General features: G+C 37.9%; 1 protein-coding gene across 7 annotated transcripts in view; it reads left to right on the top strand.

The window, feature by feature from the left end:
* LOC124555721 (coiled-coil domain-containing protein 177) overlaps nucleotides 1–18191 on the top strand; it is a 293273-nt gene that overhangs the window by 176833 nt on the left and 98249 nt on the right. For 6 of the 7 annotated variants that reach the window (XM_047129731.1, XM_047129729.1, XM_047129732.1 and 3 more), the window contains 2 exons: nucleotides 6737–6842; nucleotides 8578–8754. In XM_047129731.1, the coding sequence (XP_046985687.1) occupies nucleotides 6737–6842; nucleotides 8578–8754 (283 nt within the window). Of the gene's footprint in view, nucleotides 1–6736; nucleotides 6843–8577; nucleotides 8755–18191 lie in introns of those variants that run through there. The other variant, XM_047129734.1, reaches the window with a different exon arrangement.

Genomic DNA, 18191 nt, shown 5'->3' with positions numbered 1-18191 from the left:
TGCTGGCAGGTCGACAGACACACAAACAAACATAAACATACACACAAAATTCAAGCTTTCGCAACAAACTGTTGCCTCATCAGGAAAGAGGAAGGAGAGGGAAAGACGAAAGGATGTGGGTTTTAAGGGAGAGGGTAAGGAGTCATTCCAATCCCGGGAGCGGAAAGACTTACCTTAGGGGGAAAAAAGAACGGGTATACACTCGCACACACACACTTATCCATCCACACATATACAGACACAAGCAGACATATTTAAAGGTCGATCTGCCAGCACTTTCATTTGGTAAGTCACATCATCTTTGTTTTTAGATATATTTTTCCTACGTGGAATGTTTCCCTCTATTATAACCATATCATATATATATTACAATGTTAAAGGTTAATTACCCATTCCCTTAAATGGCACAACATGCCTATACTATATTAATCTATCTATATCCGAATCCTGCTCCAGCTACTGCCGGGTCTGGGTGCTGATGAGTCCTCTCCATTTGGCTCCGTCCTCCCACCATTTTTCTTCCTTCACTTGCTGCCAGGTCACACATCTCCTTTCTACAGATATTCTCACTCCCATTTTCCACCGCGTTCTTGGGTGCCCTCTAGGTCTTTTCCCATCCATCTTTAGTTCTTCCATAATTTTGGGGAGTCTCTGCCCATGCATCCTCTTAACATGCCCATACCATCTTAACCTCCTTCTTTCAATTCAACTATATTAATAGATTTATTTATTCCTATTCAAGAATTCATCTATGGTATAGAAGGAGTTGTCAAGGAGATATGATTTCGATTTATTTTTGAAGCTATTACTACTGTCTGTCAGACATTTTATTTCATCTGGTAATTTGTCAAAAACTTTTATAGCAGCATATTTTACACCTTTCTGTGTCAAAGATAAGTTAAGTATTATAATCATGGTATTATAATCATGAATGTCACTGTTGTTTTTAAACTGGTCGGTGTTGTTGAGAACAAATTTCATTAGTGAGTAAATGTACTGTGAGACTATTGTAAGAATTCCAAATCTTTTAAAAAGATGCCTACAAGATGTGTGACTAAGACTCCCCACAAATTATTCTAACCAATTTCTTTTGAGCAGTGAATACTTTTTGTCTAAGTGTTGAGTTACCCCATAATATTGTTCCTTATGACATCAGAGAGTAAAAGTATGCAAAGTATGTTAGCTTACTAATTTCTATATCCTCAAAATTGGAAATTATTTTGATTGCAAAAGTTTCTGAATCTAGTCGCTTTAGAAGATCCAAAATATGAATTTTCCAATTAAGATTCTCATCTATATGTACACCCAAAAACTTAGTATGCTCTACCCTGTCTACCGACTTCTGTTGATGTGTTATATTTATTGAAGAAACTGTACTTTTTGCAGCAGAAAATTGGATGTACTGTGTTATTTTGAAGTTTAGAGCAAGCCCATTTGCAGAAAACCAATTAATACTTTTCCAAAGACCTTATTTGTATCATTTTCAATTGGAGTTTCTTTTACTAGATTAATAATGATGCTTGTATCATCAGCAAACAGTGTCAGTTCAGCTTGTTGTTTCAGATAAGAAGGGAGGCCACTCATATATGTCAAGCATAGAAGGGGACCCATGATTGAACCCTGTGGAACACCTAATGTTATTTCACCCCAATTAGATACAGTGGCAAACTTATTTACATCACTTGAACCATATAAAGAAACTTTTTGTTTCCTGTTCTGTAGGTATAACTTAAGCCACTCATGTGCTACCCAATTTATACCAAAGAATTGTAATTTCTGTAACATAATGTCATGGTTCACACAATCAAATGCTTTGGACAAGTCACAGAAAATTCCTATTGGTGACATTTTATTAATTAAGGACTCTTTTATGTGGACAGTGAAATTGTATATTGCTGTCTCACTGGAACAGCATTTTTCGAAATCTGAACTATGATTTTTCAAGTATCCCATTACTGTTGAGATGGCTAACCATTCTTCAGTACATTATTTTCTCGAAGATTTTTGAAAATTCTGTAAGCAAGGATACTGTCCAATAATTATTGACATAGCCAGCCGGAGTGGCCGTGCGGTTCTAGGCGCTACAGTCTGGAACCAAGCGACCGCTACGGTCGCAGGTTCGAATCCTGCCTCGGGCATGGATGTGTGTGATGTCCTTAGTTTAGTTAGGTTTAGTTAGTTCTAAGTTCTAGGCGACTGATGACCTCAGAAGTTAAGTCACATGGTGCTCAGAGCCAGAGCCAATTATTGACATCTGTGGTGTCCTCCTTTTTGTAGAGAGGCTTGACAATGGCATATTTTAACCTGTCTGGGAAAATACCTTGAGTTAGTGATGCATTTCATATGTGACTCAGAACATCAGCTGTAATCGCTCCACATTGTTTTAATATCTTATTAGAGATGTCATCTACCCCAACAGAACATTTATTTTTCAAAGATTTAATAATTTTACTTATCTCACAAGAGGTTGTTAGATGAAACTTAATATGACTAAAATTTTTCAAAACTGGCTCTTCCATGTACTGCCTGGCCTTTTTCTTTTGAACTATTCTCACCAATTTTTTCTCCTACATGTAAGAAATGGTTGTTATTACATTAGCTACTTGTGTACTGTTGGTTAGGATGGTCTCATTCTCTTTAATAGTAATACTACCTACCCCAGTGGTTACTTTTCCTGTCTCCCTTCTAACAACATTCCATATTGATTTGATTTTATTGCCGGAGTTGTTGATTTCTTCTCTAACATACATATTTCTTGATTTCCTTACAACTTTTCTCAGTAAGTTACAATAATTTTTATAATGAAAAACTACTTCTGGATCTTTACTAGGTCTTGCTGTCTCATACAGTTTTCTTTTTCTTTCTGAAGACACATTAATACCTCTAGTAATCCAAGGTTTATTTGAAAAGTGTGTGGTGTTACATTTAATAATTTTCTTTTGGAAACAATGTTTGAAAAGGGATATAAATTTATTAAGAAATATGTTGCATCTATCATTAGCATTTGGCTCATTATATACATCTCCTCAATTAACATTTCTTAAACTTTCTCTGTAGTGCTCTATAGATACCAGGTTGAGCAACCTCACACTTTTATTTAATGGTTTCTGAACTGTACACCCTGTTAGGTTTTGTAAGTGAATCAGTTGTGCATCATGGTCTGACAATCCATTTACCACAGGGAAAGCATGTGTTTGTTTTACATCCTCTTTCTGTACAAATACTTTATCTATTGGAGTGCTACTGTCATGAGCTATACATGTAGGGACATTGACCACTGATTTTAAGTTATATGTTGTTAATAACATTTCTAGTTCACTTTTCCTATCAGAATTACTTAGAAAGCTTACACTGAAATCACCACAGATTAGTAACTTCTTCTTTTTGTCTGACAGACAGCATAATAGGGAGTCAAACTTTTTTATGAATAGCTCCCAGTCTCCTAATGGGGACCTGTACACTGTTGCTAATATCAGTACTACATTATCTAACTGAAGTTCACATGCACAAACCTCAAAGTGCTTATCAACACAAAATTTGCTTACTTCTACAGTTTTGTATTTATACCCTTGTTTTATGAAAACGTTAGCTCCTCCTATATCCATCCTAGCTCTACAAGTGTAAGATGCTAAATTATACCCATTTATACTGACACTATCCATCCCCACAGTTACATGGTGTTCAGACAGACAGAGTATATCAATCTCATTTTTACTTTTGAGATCACCTAAACACACTAATAGCTCATCTACTTTATTTTTTTTATTCCCCTCATATTTTGATGGACTAAGTTGATACTACCCTTAGCTTTGCCCCAATTTACTGTACATGAAGTGTCTTTTACTCTATTTATCTTGATTTCTGTCTGTCTGGACTTTGGCTTTAACCTAAAAAACCTGTCTGCCTGGACCCATTAACCACTGGGATCACCCTTTGTGTGACTGTGCCCCCCCCCCCTCCCCCCTTACAGTTTCTGCTAATGGAGAAACTAACTTATTTTTCCCCTTCCTATTCAGGTACAGGCTGTGTGTAGTGTATCCACACCTACCAATAGCATTAACTGGAACAACACTTATGTGAGATTTTGCCAGTGTCTGGAGCATCCTGTTCAGCTCGGTGTTAACATGCCTTACTGCAGTGTTTACTGAGGGCTGTTCATGGCTCTGAAAGACCTTCACAAAACCCACATTTGTGTGCCCAGTTTCTGCTCCTATTTTGCCCAGGTCACTCTTAATACTGTATCTTGGATTCATAGCCAGGCTGTTTCCTGCTCCCCCAGCTATAATCACCTGATCTTCCTTCTCAAAGTCCCTGCATAGCTGACTTAAGTTTTCTGTCACCTAATTTCTCCTGAAGCTGCTGGCCCACACCCCTCCCATGACTGCTGCCTATAAGCAGAATTCTTCTTCTCCTATTCTGGTTTGATCCTGCCCTGTCTTTTTTTCTTTAAGCTAATATTCTGCTTCAACCTACTTTCAACTACATATGGATGAGGCCCTTCCTCCACTTCAGATAGCAAGCCAAACTGATTTATTATTTGAATTTCTGAAGTTTTTGCAAGTGTTTCCCTTTTTCGCTGCTTTGCTTGCTACCTTTCCCAGTTCCCCATCTCTTTTTCCTCCATTAACCTACATAATTCCAAGTTTTCATTATCTAATTCAGCCTTAGGGATACAAATTTTTGCCTCCTGTTCAGAAATTTTTCTGTCCTTTCTACATAACCTACACTGCCATGGAAAATTCTCATTTTCTACCCTTGCTTCCTCACCGCTACATTCGTCCCAATGAAACCATAATTTACAGTCTACACAGAGCACCCCCTCTTTCAAATTTCTATAGCAGCCACCACATTTGTCACACATGGTTTGACAGACAAACTTAACACAAAAGCAGAGAATAAGTTGGTACGAAACCACAGTAGTTTCATAACCTGTACTAATCCGTAAATAAACACTAATGTAAACAAACTTTTAAACTTACTTCTGAAAGTTTTAACTCTCTAAACTCTGTATGACAGACACGAATTAATTTGACTTTGAAGCGATAACTCTAGTCAAAAACGAAAATCTACACTCGTGTGAAATTTACACCTGAAAACGTAAAAAAAACTAGTGACTACCAGCCTTTACGAAATACTTCCTTTTCGATCTAAATCCGGTCATGAAAGCGAAACCTTCAATAGATAGCCTAGAGAAGAAGTAAATACACTAGGCTAAAATTTAATATTAACTAAATTAGCTCTTATTTCAATATTAATCACTTAACTTTGTATACGCGCGTCTGCCTAGCTGCAGGGGTGCCAACCAATCTGCTCTTTTATACAAGAGTTTTATTCTTTAAGGAATTGGGGGCTTACTGGTAGTAATTAATGTCCTATGTAAAGAAGTATTATTAAAAACTCTCAGTTGACTGTTATGTCTGAAGCTCTTATTTAAATAATTATGTCAAATCAGCATGGGATAGCCTGAAGAAAAACTGGCAGATCAGTCAAGGAACAGAAGGGTTCAGCTATGATGGAAAATAACCATGTGATAAGTGGCAATACACAAACATCAAACATTTTTAAATAATCTGAACCTAAAAACTATAGTAACATAGATATGGAAAGCTTATGGTAACTTTTTCTGAAGGAATCAAAAAGAGAATTAACTCCCTAGCATCAAAATCTGCTGTGGGGCTGGTAATAGTTTACCTATAGCATTAAAAACTTACTAACCCAAGTAAATATTGTACTCAAGCATATATTAGGCATTGGCATTTATGTAAATTATTAAGTGTTCGATTTTTTTTCACTCTCCTATTACCATTACATTACTCGTTGGTCCCTGTTTTCCTGTCACACTGCAATTTTTTTCCACATGTCTTGTTAGTTACATACAATCTGTCAATCTGTTTCAATTACTTCACACAATTTCGTAGATAACTTTTTTCTAAATATATTGGTATTGAGCAACCAGAACTTTAGTTCTTCCTGCATTGATGTTCCTACATAAAATTTTCAACGGACTCTATATCTACAATTAGGGTGTACTATGTTTATTCCAGTCTTTCATACCTTACTGCCAGTGTTTTTTCTCCATAAGAGAATCAATCCTTCTCTACACTGATGTGTTTCCATGCAGTGCAGTTGCTTAAGTGCTCCTTTTTTCACACAGGGGAATCACTTGATCTGAAAACATATAAAAATACATTTATCAGCTCCAAAATGCTGCACCTAGAATAGAATGTTTGATAAGGGCACCCATTTGTTTGGTGGCATACAAATGTAAGAATGTCTTAATATTGTGTCTAAATGTTGGATGTGGTACAATGGATAGAGTCCCTACTCAGTAACAGTAAGCAGTGAGGAATATAGTGTATGCTGCACAATATTGGCTCTTACTGGTTGGTGCAGTAGTCCTCCTCACACGTCATTCAACATTTCAGTGGTAATTTTCTGTAATTGTTAGTATGGAACAAGAAAAGTTTCTTTGACCAATATGTGAGTTGTGATATGTCAGTGCATGGAGTTGCTTTATTTCTACTAAATGTGGTAATGCATAAGGGCTATAGACGTAGACTTATGGTTGTGACAAACAATTTATGTCAGCTGACAGGTTACTCTGTGGTGTTGTGGATGAATCTCAGTGATCTGCTGTCATATCACACATGTCATTTCATAATTTTGGCTGTATTTTTTAATATTAAGATTGGTGTTTCAACTGAATGATCCGTTCTCACACAATATAACTGTTTAGCCCGTAGAACTCCTCCGTAAGAGTGTTGAAGAATACAGAGAAGAACTGGGCCTCTCATCAGATGAAGTCTATAAATTATATATTGTGCAAGAGAGGGAAAGATTAAGTGAGTAATACTCTGTTATCTGTTTATTAATACTTCTGTATCATTTTGTCAGCAATGGAAACTATTTTACACAAGAGCTAATTCTTTGTGAATACTGTGTCATATTTGTACCAACTCTTCAATGAAATTAAAGTATTATCCTTTATACGTTGTTGATGATTTTGATTTTGAGTGGGGTTCTAAAAAACAAAATGTATTATTCATTGCATTTGTGTCTTTTCCTCTCTTTCTTCTGCTGAGGATATCAATTAGTATGTCATTATTAAAATATTAATAGTATTCAAAAAACATGCAGAAGTAACTATTACTGTAAGTAGGAACGAGGGTCATGATTTTCAAAGTGAAATAATAACTATTATAAATAATTAATAAGTTTGTTACATAGAGATTCTAAATAAGACTTGCAAAGTCACAAGGAAGATGTGGGGGCAGAAAAGTATTGTGAAAAGACAACATATAGTGTAAGAGTAAGGGAAGAACACCAGCTGAAAATCAGTGTATGGAACTCAATTGAAGAAAAGTCTTAAAGATATATCAGTCTACTGAATATCAATCTTGAATTTTACAGGTGTTTTACATATTTAGAATAATTTTCATGTATCTGCAAAATTATCAAATTTGGTCCAAAGGAAGCTTTAACAAATTATTTAAAAGAAACTTTCACTGAGAAGTGAGCAAGAAGATAGTATGCTGTAGCAAGTTTGGGGAAAAAGCTCTCTGATGTGGGAGATTAAATTTGACCTTATGTATCAAAGAGAAACCACAGAAAACAATATGTTTTTCAGGATTGATTTTTATTGTCCTATTTAAAAAACATGATTAGTGAGACGGGATGATCTTCATACATGGAGATGAATAGGACTGCTGAAGAGAGGAAGCTGTGGCTGCAGAGACAAGGCTTAGCCTTTTGAAAAAAGAAGAAGAGAAAGAAGAGGAAAGAAGTTAATAGTATTGGAAATTTTAAAGACATGTAAAAGATAGAATGAAAAGATGAACTGAAAATTAAGTTTAAAAAATGTCTAGTAGAAGTAGAGAACTTAAACTGGGGTTTCCAAAATAACATGTACTATGGAGCTCAGAGCAAATTTCAAATATTCTGCATTGAACGGAGGAGATGAAGCTATTTTGGGAGAGAAAATACTCACACTAGTTTTATAAAACTGAGTGAGGTGGTGCAGTGGTTAGCACACTGGACTTGCAGTTGGGAGGACAACAGTTCAAATGTACGTCTGGACACCCTGATTTAGGTTTTCCATGATTTCTCTAAATCCCTTCAAAATTTCTGCAGACTCTCTGAAAATCAAAATGTGATGAATAACTTGAAAACCCACCTTTTTCTCCACTCCACAGAAGTATCTACATTGTAGGTCTGTATTGTCATACTTGAAAGTTAAAGGATAAAATATGGAAGAAAATTGCACAACCTTCATTAGAAAAGCATGTGCATTGTGCATGTTTAAATGGTATAATTATAGCTAAATGTTAAAAATATATTTGAGTATTGTCATATATCATGTTTAACACTGAAAATGATTGAAATATTCAGTCATTATTATATAACCTTCAGAACAGAAAACTTCATTATTGAGTGATGTAATCACATTTGAAATGCAAACCTGAATCACAAACAAGCCATTGTCAAATTTTTAAGGCTGTTCTCTTATTCCGTGCAAGTATATGTACGTTCCCTGTTGCATAGGTGAATAAAATATGCCCCTCAACTTTTGATTTACAGATAAGCTGGAGATATGCAGAGCAATTCGAAACTCATTGTTAATGTGTTCCAATAGGGGCCAAATGAAAGAGAACTATCCTCCTTTTGATGTATCGTCTGACATCTCAAGGATTCCAGAAGGATCTCCGAAGGAAGTGCAGCTGAACAAAGAAACCAATTCAAAAGCAAGAAAACAAGGTACCTATTTTTAATCCTGTGAAATCACATTCATAAGCTTGATGTCTTTATTTCACTGTAGCTCAGTACAGTTTCTTCTTTTTCTCTCACTGGAGGTAAGTGGAAATTTTCCATATCATCATTCAAGGAAAGGAATGAACAATAAACTCATTGTTGGTTGGATTATTCAACAACAACAAAAAAGTAACATGAATGGTATGAATGTGGCAAATCTGCACACATTGTACAGGATGAGGGAACATTGTCCACATCTTAGAAAAATTATTGCATTACATTTGACATTCTGAATGGAGTTTAAACATCCATCACTGAAGGTGGTAAGTTTGAGTGTGCTTGTAGCATTACTTGAGCAGCTTATGTTGCCAGATGAAGATGGCTGTAAACCCATTTGAAAACTGTACCAGGAAAGTTGGAAGAATCCTAACAAATCTGTGATGTTTGCTGGTGATGCAAGATATTTTCCAACAAATATGTATGGTGTATGGCTATGTTATTAGTGTTGACCTTCCTTTTTCATTTCCTGTACCTTATCAATAACCAAAGCACTGAAATGTGTAGCATTCAAAGCATTACATCTTGTCTGTTCACTGCTTTTGCTGTTAGACTCAACTATTAACTATTTTTCATATGGTTTGCATTTTATTTTCAAATGGAAGAATTATTGCATCATTCTTCCATAAATATAGTTTCTTTTCAGGCCTGGCTGAAACTATTTTTCATCTATGAACATTTTCTTTGTTACATTAGAGCCTGTACGTCTGGCATAATCATAATACTCTTTTAATCTTCAGTACATTTTCATCATACACTTTATTAAATCCATTTGTATTTTTTCACTAATTTTTTTAGGGGGAAGGACATAGTAACAATTCTGGAGAGAGTGACTAGAAGAATATTAACTTTCTTGCGGAATACTTCTTGGAAAATCAGCTGAGTAGGATCTTCATTCCAAAGTGACATTTCAACTCGTTTCTTATATTTCATCTTCAGGCATCACTCCAAAATGAAGATGTTACTTGGCTAATTTCCTGAGAAGAATTCATCTTTATAATTTGCTAAGAATTCACAAATATGAATTTTCTTATCTATGGAATTTTCTCACCATATTTGTAACCAGTTACCACTATCTAAAGGAAACTTAAATGTGTTCAGGGTCTGCTCATTTACCACATGAATATTTCCCTTGACAAATATATTGCGTTAGTATTACTATTTCTTGTAATACTAGTTCTACCAATACCTCTATTTTGGCATCTGCCACCTATTCCGGCACCAAGAAGTTCCTCCCATACACCTTAGCAACTCATGGTTGTTGCATCTGAAGTGATGACAGATCCCGTTCCAAATATGCCAAGGGTCTCACTAAGGCCTTCACAGACTGAAATTACACCCCACACCTTGAACAGGGACAGGTCTCCCCTGTCACCTCCCTACCAACCCTCAAATAATCACTGAGAAATATCCTCTCCACCTCTTCTACAGCAGTATTCTGCTGCCCATCCAACATCGACAATATTATTATCTGCCTCTATTCAACACTAGCTCCTAACCCTTTGCCCTATGGCTCATATCCCTGTGAAATTCCTACATGAAAGACCTGTACTGTATTGTCCCACTGGCACCTACTCCAGTCCTGTCACAATTATTTCCTATCCTATCAATGGCAAGCCACCTGTGCAAGTAGCTATGTGGTCTACTAACTTAGCTGCAACCACTATGTGGCATTTTATGTGGGACTGACCAATAACAAGCTGTCTGTCAACTTGAATGGCCACCATCAAACTGTAGTCAAGAGATAGCTGGACCACCCATTTGCTGAGCATCCTGCACTATACGATGTGTTCCACTCTAACTAGTGCTACTCAGCCTGTGTCTTCTAGATTCTTCCTACCAACTTCTGTATCCAGAAAGGCTGGTACAGGACCTGCAACATGCGATCGTGCATTATCCTCCTGAAATGTAGGGTTTCCCAGGGATCGAATGAAGGGTAGAGCCACAGGTCGTAACACATCTGAAAGGTAACATCCACTGTTCAAAGTGCCATCAATGTGAACAAGAGGTGACCGAGATGTCTAACCAATGGCACCCCATACCATCACGCCAGGTGATACGACAGTATGGCAATGATGAATACATGCTTCCAATGTGCGTTCACCATGATGTCGCCAAACATGGATGCAACCATGCTTTAAACAGAACCTGGATTCATCCGAAAAATGACGTTTTGTCATTCGTGCACCCAGGTTTGTCGTTGAGTACACTATCGCAGGCGCGCCTGTCAGTGATGCAGCGTCAACGGTAACCGCAGCCATGGTCTCCGAGCTGATAGTCCATGCTGCTGCAAACATCATCAAACGGTTCGTGCAGATGGTTGTTGTCGTGCAAACGTCCCCATCTGTTGACTCAGGGATCGAGACATCGCTGCACGATCAGAAAAAAATAAAATGCAACATCCTCAGAAATGTTTCTGGAGCAATACACAGGGATAGTAAATGGATGAAGAAACCAAAGAATTATACAAACACACTGTCACACTCACAAACATGATAATAAAATGCTGACTAACATGCTATGGGTACACGAACAGCAACAGACTCACAGAGAGGATATTTGATGTAGTAAACAGCTCAATAAAAAAAAAAAAACCAACTGGCCTCAAGTAGTAGAAGATGACCTAAAACAAGCAGTAATCAGTAGGGGAATGATGAATGAAAGAGACAAATTCAGAAACAAAATTATGAACACCAAATTTGAAGTAAAAGAAAGGAAGGAAGAAAATAGGGAAAATATGGACAGACCAAAAACACAGCCAAAGAATGAAAAGATTTTGGAAAGAGAAAAAAAAGAAGGAAACACAAAAGAGTGAATAATAATGTAACATTAAAAGTTGCAAACATAGCATTGAGGGCAAAAATGTGTGATAATAATAACAAAAATAACAAATAAAACATTGTCATTTATTGGAAAAAGTTACCTTATTGCGATGTTTCAACCTTGTATATTGACTATGATGTCTCAGTTGCTTCAGAATGCTTTTCCAAGAAAGTGTCTGCTCTCATATCAGGCTTTGCAAGATTAGTTCACAAAAGCTATTGCCAACAAAACTTATTATGTCACTGCAAATAAGAGGTGGTGCTGACTTCCAATAAACATTATTAATGCTAGTTATAATTCAAACTGGGAAACCAAATGCAACAACTTGAATCAAGAAGACAGCTGATAAAGTCAATTTAGTAGAAAGATTGAAATGGAAAGAGGTGGAGAATTTAAGCAATTTTATGTTTTAGCCAAAAGTGTCTGAATCAAACTATATTACACAAAAATTTAGGGCATGTTGTACATAGAGCATTTATTCTTAAGCAGTCAGTTCTATTTGAGTTCTTGCAATTGATTTTTGATTTGCAAAAAACAGCAGATGGTTCAGTAGAGTTATACTGCGATGTTATAACTTATAACCATGATAAAGCAGGGTTGTCAGTGAAGTACAGCACTTAGCACTGAAAGCACATTTAGTATTTACACAAATGTGCAGACAGAAAAGAAATGCCTCTTGGATGAAGAGTGTTGCTATTTATGCAAACATCAAATATTCCAGAATATACAAGCAATACAAACATAAGAAATATTAAAAACCTCCCAGAAATGATAAATATTAAATAAAAAATATCTGCTGGTGATTGGATTTGAACTGGCAACTCACAGCAGATCGGCGAGCAATACTAACCACTACTACACACTTCATGCAGCGCAGATAGTAGCATTGCTTCCTCTCCTGTGCCATTTCAGATGTTCTCATTGAAGCCAGTTACAGCATCCGAGGTCTACATCTTGTCAGTGGTGCGCTTATGGCAGTGCTGGAGGATTTTCCCATTTGAGTCATGTTGTCATGTTATCTTCGCTGTGATGAGCAATGAAGTTAGTCCTTTCCATGAAAGCTTTACGTTCATTGAGCAGGCCTTCAGTTTCCTTTAACAAGAAGCCCCAATCATCAATTTGTTTGACAGAATTGTAGGAGAACTTCATACAGAGGACATGGATGATGTATCTGTACTTTTGTCTCCTCGATGAAGAGCCGTAACCCTTAATTTCGTATGTGATGTCCGAAAAGCAATGAAGGATACAATAATGATGGTGTCTCTGTGCTTTTGACTCCTTGATGAAAGGTCCTAACCCTTAATTTCATATATAATGTCACAAGAGTGACAAAGGATGCAATAAGGCCCAAAGTCATGTTTCAGTAAGTTTACCAATAGTCCCACTTCCCACACAGGCATAAAAATCCATAGAAAGTCTCCTGGGCTCTACCTCACTTGCCAGTGCTCGGTGGTACGGCACTCTCAATCCTTCTCCTGGATGTCAGGGGCCATACAGAAGCCAGCTGTCTTGCTTCATCAGTCCTGGTAGTGAGGTGTTTCATGTAGTCATCATATCATCTGGCTGGAAAAGGAATGCGGTATCCATTGTCATTCTGGCCTCACAATCTTGGGAAAAAAAATAACAGTCTGAAACCTGTAGTGCCCTGCTTCACTGTGTTATTTGGCAATGCCACAATGGCACTATTGTCTCTCAATCTCACTGTTCAACATCAATGTGCATCGAGAGCATATCCACCAACATCTTACTGAAGCATTCTGGGATGCCATTCATCTGAGGGTGGTAGAGTGTTGTCACCTTGGGGTGATGTCACAATGTGAAATTACCTCTGATACTAGTCGCAACTGGAAAACACTGATATTACTCGCAACTGGAAAACTCTTCCACTATTAGAGACCATCACATGGGTTGCTCTTTGCTTCAAAATGATGTCTTCATCAAGGGACCTTACAACTTCTGGAGCTTTGGCAATCAGATCAGCACTGGTGACAGCGTAGCTGTTGAGGTAGCCAGAGCAAACAGTTATCCATTGATTACTATTTGTTGATTTTGGGAACCTCCACAAGAGGTAAACTCCAATCCAGTGGAATGGCACTGTTGCAGTCGGAATTGGTGTCAGATGCCCCAGAGGTAATGACAACATGTACTTTGTCATTGGCATTCATTATAGTGGCTCACATAGTGCCTAGCAGATTGGTAGAGACTTGGGCAGTGATACTTGTGTCTAATATTTTGAAGAATCAGCCTCAGTTGCACAAATTTTCTGGTCTTTACCAGGTTTTGGCTAAATTAACCTAGCCTTCTTTAGAAGCATAAAATTACTATAACATGCCAGAGTAAGGCACAGTCAACATTAAAACTAAAACCTATAGTACCGTGGTACCATGTCGAATTAAAACTACTTAACTGAAGTCCAGCCCTGGTATCTCTTCACCACGCGGTCGGTTGGCAGCGGCAACTATGTTGGCACTGACCGTTGCACATGGAATTGCACTGAGCATATCATTGCATCTAATTTTCATAAAAATTGGATCATACCTCTGTGTATGCAATTTTCTCTTTGTTAATTAGAACTTGCCTTTGGTTGGTTCCTCTATTCTATGGTTTGCAGCAATGTTGGATCTTCTCTCAATTCAGCAGTAATGATATTTAATGCAGTGATGACTGAGATTTTGTCCATGTTTCTGACTCCTGCCAGAGGATTTCGTGAAAAGCAATTGACATCCTTGTGTTTGTATCCATTTTTGGGTACCACTGTGATGATGTATTCTTGGTCCCTCAGTATCCATCTCACCAGTCAAACTGATGGATCCTTCAGGCTAGCCAGCCAGCGGAATGGTGGTCCATCACAATGGTGAATGGTTTGCCAAATAAATATGACCAGAACTTGTTGATGGGCCAGACAACTGCAAGGCACTGTTTCTCAGTTGCAGAGTTGTTCATGACAGACTTGGACGCTACTCTGGAAGCTTTTTCAGCACCTTCCTGTGTTTGTTCTAGAACTGCACCTATCCAGTGACAAGTGGTGTGGGTACAAAGTTCTGCCTCAACATTCTCTTCATACAATGCTAAGACTGGAGAATATATTAGTGCCTTCTTAAAGAAAAGGAAATATCTTTCTTGCACCTTATTCCAGGAACATTTGTCATCTTCTGCAGTAGTTCTTGCATGGGATGTACTTTGATGCAGAAGTCCTTTATGAATCGCTGGTTGTGAGAACACATTCTGAGAAGACTTTTCACATCATGAGTGTGCTCAGGAGTCAAACAATCTGTCATTGCTTTTATTTTCTAAGTATTGAGGTGGATTCCATAGCTATTAACTAGGTACCCCAAAGTTTTTATTTCGTGGGCAGCAAAAAGGCACGTTTTCATATTCAGAGGAGGCCTGCACTCTGAACACACTTCAACATGATGATCAGGTGGCTTAGATGTTCTTCAAAATTTTTTAAGAAAATGTTATGCAGATAGAAAAGACATGTTGTCAATTTGAGGTGCTGAAGCAGCTTCACTATCATATGAAGACAGTGTTTTCCTAATTTCAACCTCATTTCCCAGTAACCTGTCTGCATGTCCATAATTGCAAATTACTTCACTCCTGTCAAGCAGTCTATGGTGTTATCAATGCCCGGCAGTGGGTAGACATCTTTTTTTGTGTTTTTGTCAATGTGAAGCTCTGATCTTTCACAGTCTATGACTGCTTGTAATGCCTGCAGGACGTCCCATCAAAGAACAACATTATGACTATATTCTGATAAAATGCTACATTTGAAGGGCTGTTGTTAATAGTTATTCTTTCAATAAATATTCCTGCCACTTGGACATATTTCCCTTTTCCAAAGTACAGCACAATCACTTTCATTATCATGGAAGATAGTCTTCTCTAGTTGGCAATGACAGGTATTCAACATTAGTGAAAAAGCAGTCCCTGACCCAGCTAGCTCCGACACAGGTTGACTGTTGATGATGGTGTCGATGAGATTTCTTGATACATTGTTCATTTTTCCCATGTAGGATTTGCATATGTGACAGCCACATCTTCATAGATGGTCATCTCACATACATTTCTTGAATTCAGTGGCTAGCCAAAAGGCAGGTACCTCTGTGCAACAATGAGAAGTGGCTGTGGCATGATGAGGAGTGACCTGATCCAGTGTACGGCAATGGGCTTCATACCACAGCTAGTCCTTAATCATTTGCAGTTGATTAGCAAGGACAGGAATTTAGTGATGGTTGATGTCTTGCGGGGTTACAGTCGATGAACACTCATTACCATTCTGTGGAATAGCATTCAGTGTATCCTGGATGTCCACAATGGAAATATAGTGGTGTGTTGTCATCTGCTCTCCAAATGCATGTTCATTTCCAGCACTTTATACGTGGCAGGGGAGTTGATTGTAGAAGGCCTATTTGGAAAGTAAGGTCCAATCAGCCACAAAATGGAAACCACTGTGAAAATCAAAAATGTTTTTTTGCAACAGTTACCTACATCTTCCAGCTACTTCTCTACATAGTTGCTGCTCCGATTTAGACATTTGTGTAGTGTTGTATCAACTTTTCATAGAAGGCAGCCACCTGTGCTTCCTGCCAATTCTCTCTGCTGGCCTACAGCTTGTTGTCTGTGCCAGAACATTGTCTTCATAGCCAGTGGTTAATATCAGCAGAGATGAAACTCAGGAAGAGTCAATTATTGGCTCCATTGTGGGTGATCAAACAGTTCCCATCGAAAACACCCCAGGAGGATCTTCACTGCCCCTGCAGAGTGCGGCCAAGAATTGTCATGAAGAAGGAAATGCATGACAGCTATGTTATGTGGGCTGCATGACATCAGGTGAAATCTCACACCAGGCCCTCATACTTGGCGGGAGACACTATTGTTCTAAGCACCTTTACATGCTCACCAAGTGCTCAGAACTTAAATGAGCGAAGTGATGTGATTGACAGGCATACTAGAGGCACTGCCCAATGCATCTGTGAAAAGATCAGATTTTCACTGTGGTTTCCACTTTGCATCAGAACAGACCTTACTTTCCGAATAACCCTCATACCTGCATTGGTCAGATGCTGTGTTATTGTTTGGCAACTGTAGCATAAGTCCAACTTGGCTGAGTCTATTCTTCTGGCACATTCAACTAGTAGTAGGAAATGGTGCTAAAGAAACATTCTCTGTTACCTTCTGATGTATGGGGTCGACATTGGTGATTTATATCTCTTGTGTACTTGGACTGACAGTTCTGGTGGTCATAAACTTCTGTACTGTTGTCTTACTACCTGGTGTATGAGAGGTATTTCTTCTCTTAGTACCTGACGTATGAGAGAGAAAATGTCATTGTGGTCTTCCACAACTGCCATAGGGACTACATTCAGGAGCCGGTCGTACCTCTTTTTTCTGACTCTCCTTTGTTGCATTTCCTTGAAGTGCTGGCACTAGTTCATGATTTCCTCAGTTGTGACTTTCCTTACCTTTCATCAAGTGTGAGATTTTGTTGGCTTCTGTCATATTTGATTGCACAGTGTGGCCTAGAGCCAAAGTATTCTGTATGTAAGACTTTGTCATTTCCTCATGACATTGGGTGCTGTTCTTCAGTTAGTCTTCCACTAAGTAGACTTGTTGCCAATAGTCGCCAAATGTTTTCTTTAATTTAGAGTTTGCCCCAACTATCAACTTTCCCTTCATCATTACTGAACCACTGCTGAACTGTGCCATCCAACTAAAATTACATCTTTGCCAATGACATCATGTTGTCCCACCTATCGTATCTGGCAACTCCATCAAATCCATCCAGAAATTTCATTAGCTGCTGACAAGCATCTCTGGAAAACACTGATGGATGTCTAGTGTTTAGCTGACTTATTGCTGTTTTGGAATCCACTGGTCTCTCTAATTTACAGAACTGGGGATAGTGTACTCCTTGTATGGCTTTTGTGTTGCCTACTTGGAGCCACAGTGATGTAGATGTTTTAAGTACCTGGCATCTTCACCAAACAATGTCATGTCATACCCATCAAATCTGAAAGCAGGGTTGTCAGTGAAGTACGACATTCGGCACTGAAAGCACGTTTAGGATGGATGCCAGCCTAGAGAGAGAACAGACCTGCATCCTAGACATGAGTGCTGCTATTTATACAAACATTGAGTATGCCAGAATGTGCAAACATTATGAGAATAAAATATTTCAGGCGTAATTGATAAATGATAAACGCTAAATAACAAATACTTGCTGGTGATTTGATTTGAACTGGTGACTGGCAGCACACCACCTTGTGATACTAACTACTATGCCTCACTGTATGCACCACAGCTCACGGCAGTATCATGCAATCAATTAATGTAGATGACAGAATAATCCATCTGTGATCTGTAGAGGCCAACTACTATTAAGCTGCTCTTGATTGTCTTTATTGTTATTACTATTGATTCAAAGGCCATCTCCATAGCTTTGTTTTATTATATTCTTTTTATTTCAGATGTTATTTGTAAAATAAACGGCTACATGAACAACCTCATATATTTTGTGCAAGACTTAGAACTACAAGTTTCTTCAATCTTGCACCAAAGTTGAT

Source organism: Schistocerca americana, chromosome X (assembly GCF_021461395.2).
Source record: "Schistocerca americana isolate TAMUIC-IGC-003095 chromosome X, iqSchAmer2.1, whole genome shotgun sequence".
Taxonomy (NCBI): domain Eukaryota; kingdom Metazoa; phylum Arthropoda; class Insecta; order Orthoptera; family Acrididae; genus Schistocerca; species Schistocerca americana.
The sequence above is the reverse complement of the archived record's forward strand: the minus strand, read 5'-3'. Positions and strand labels throughout refer to the sequence as shown.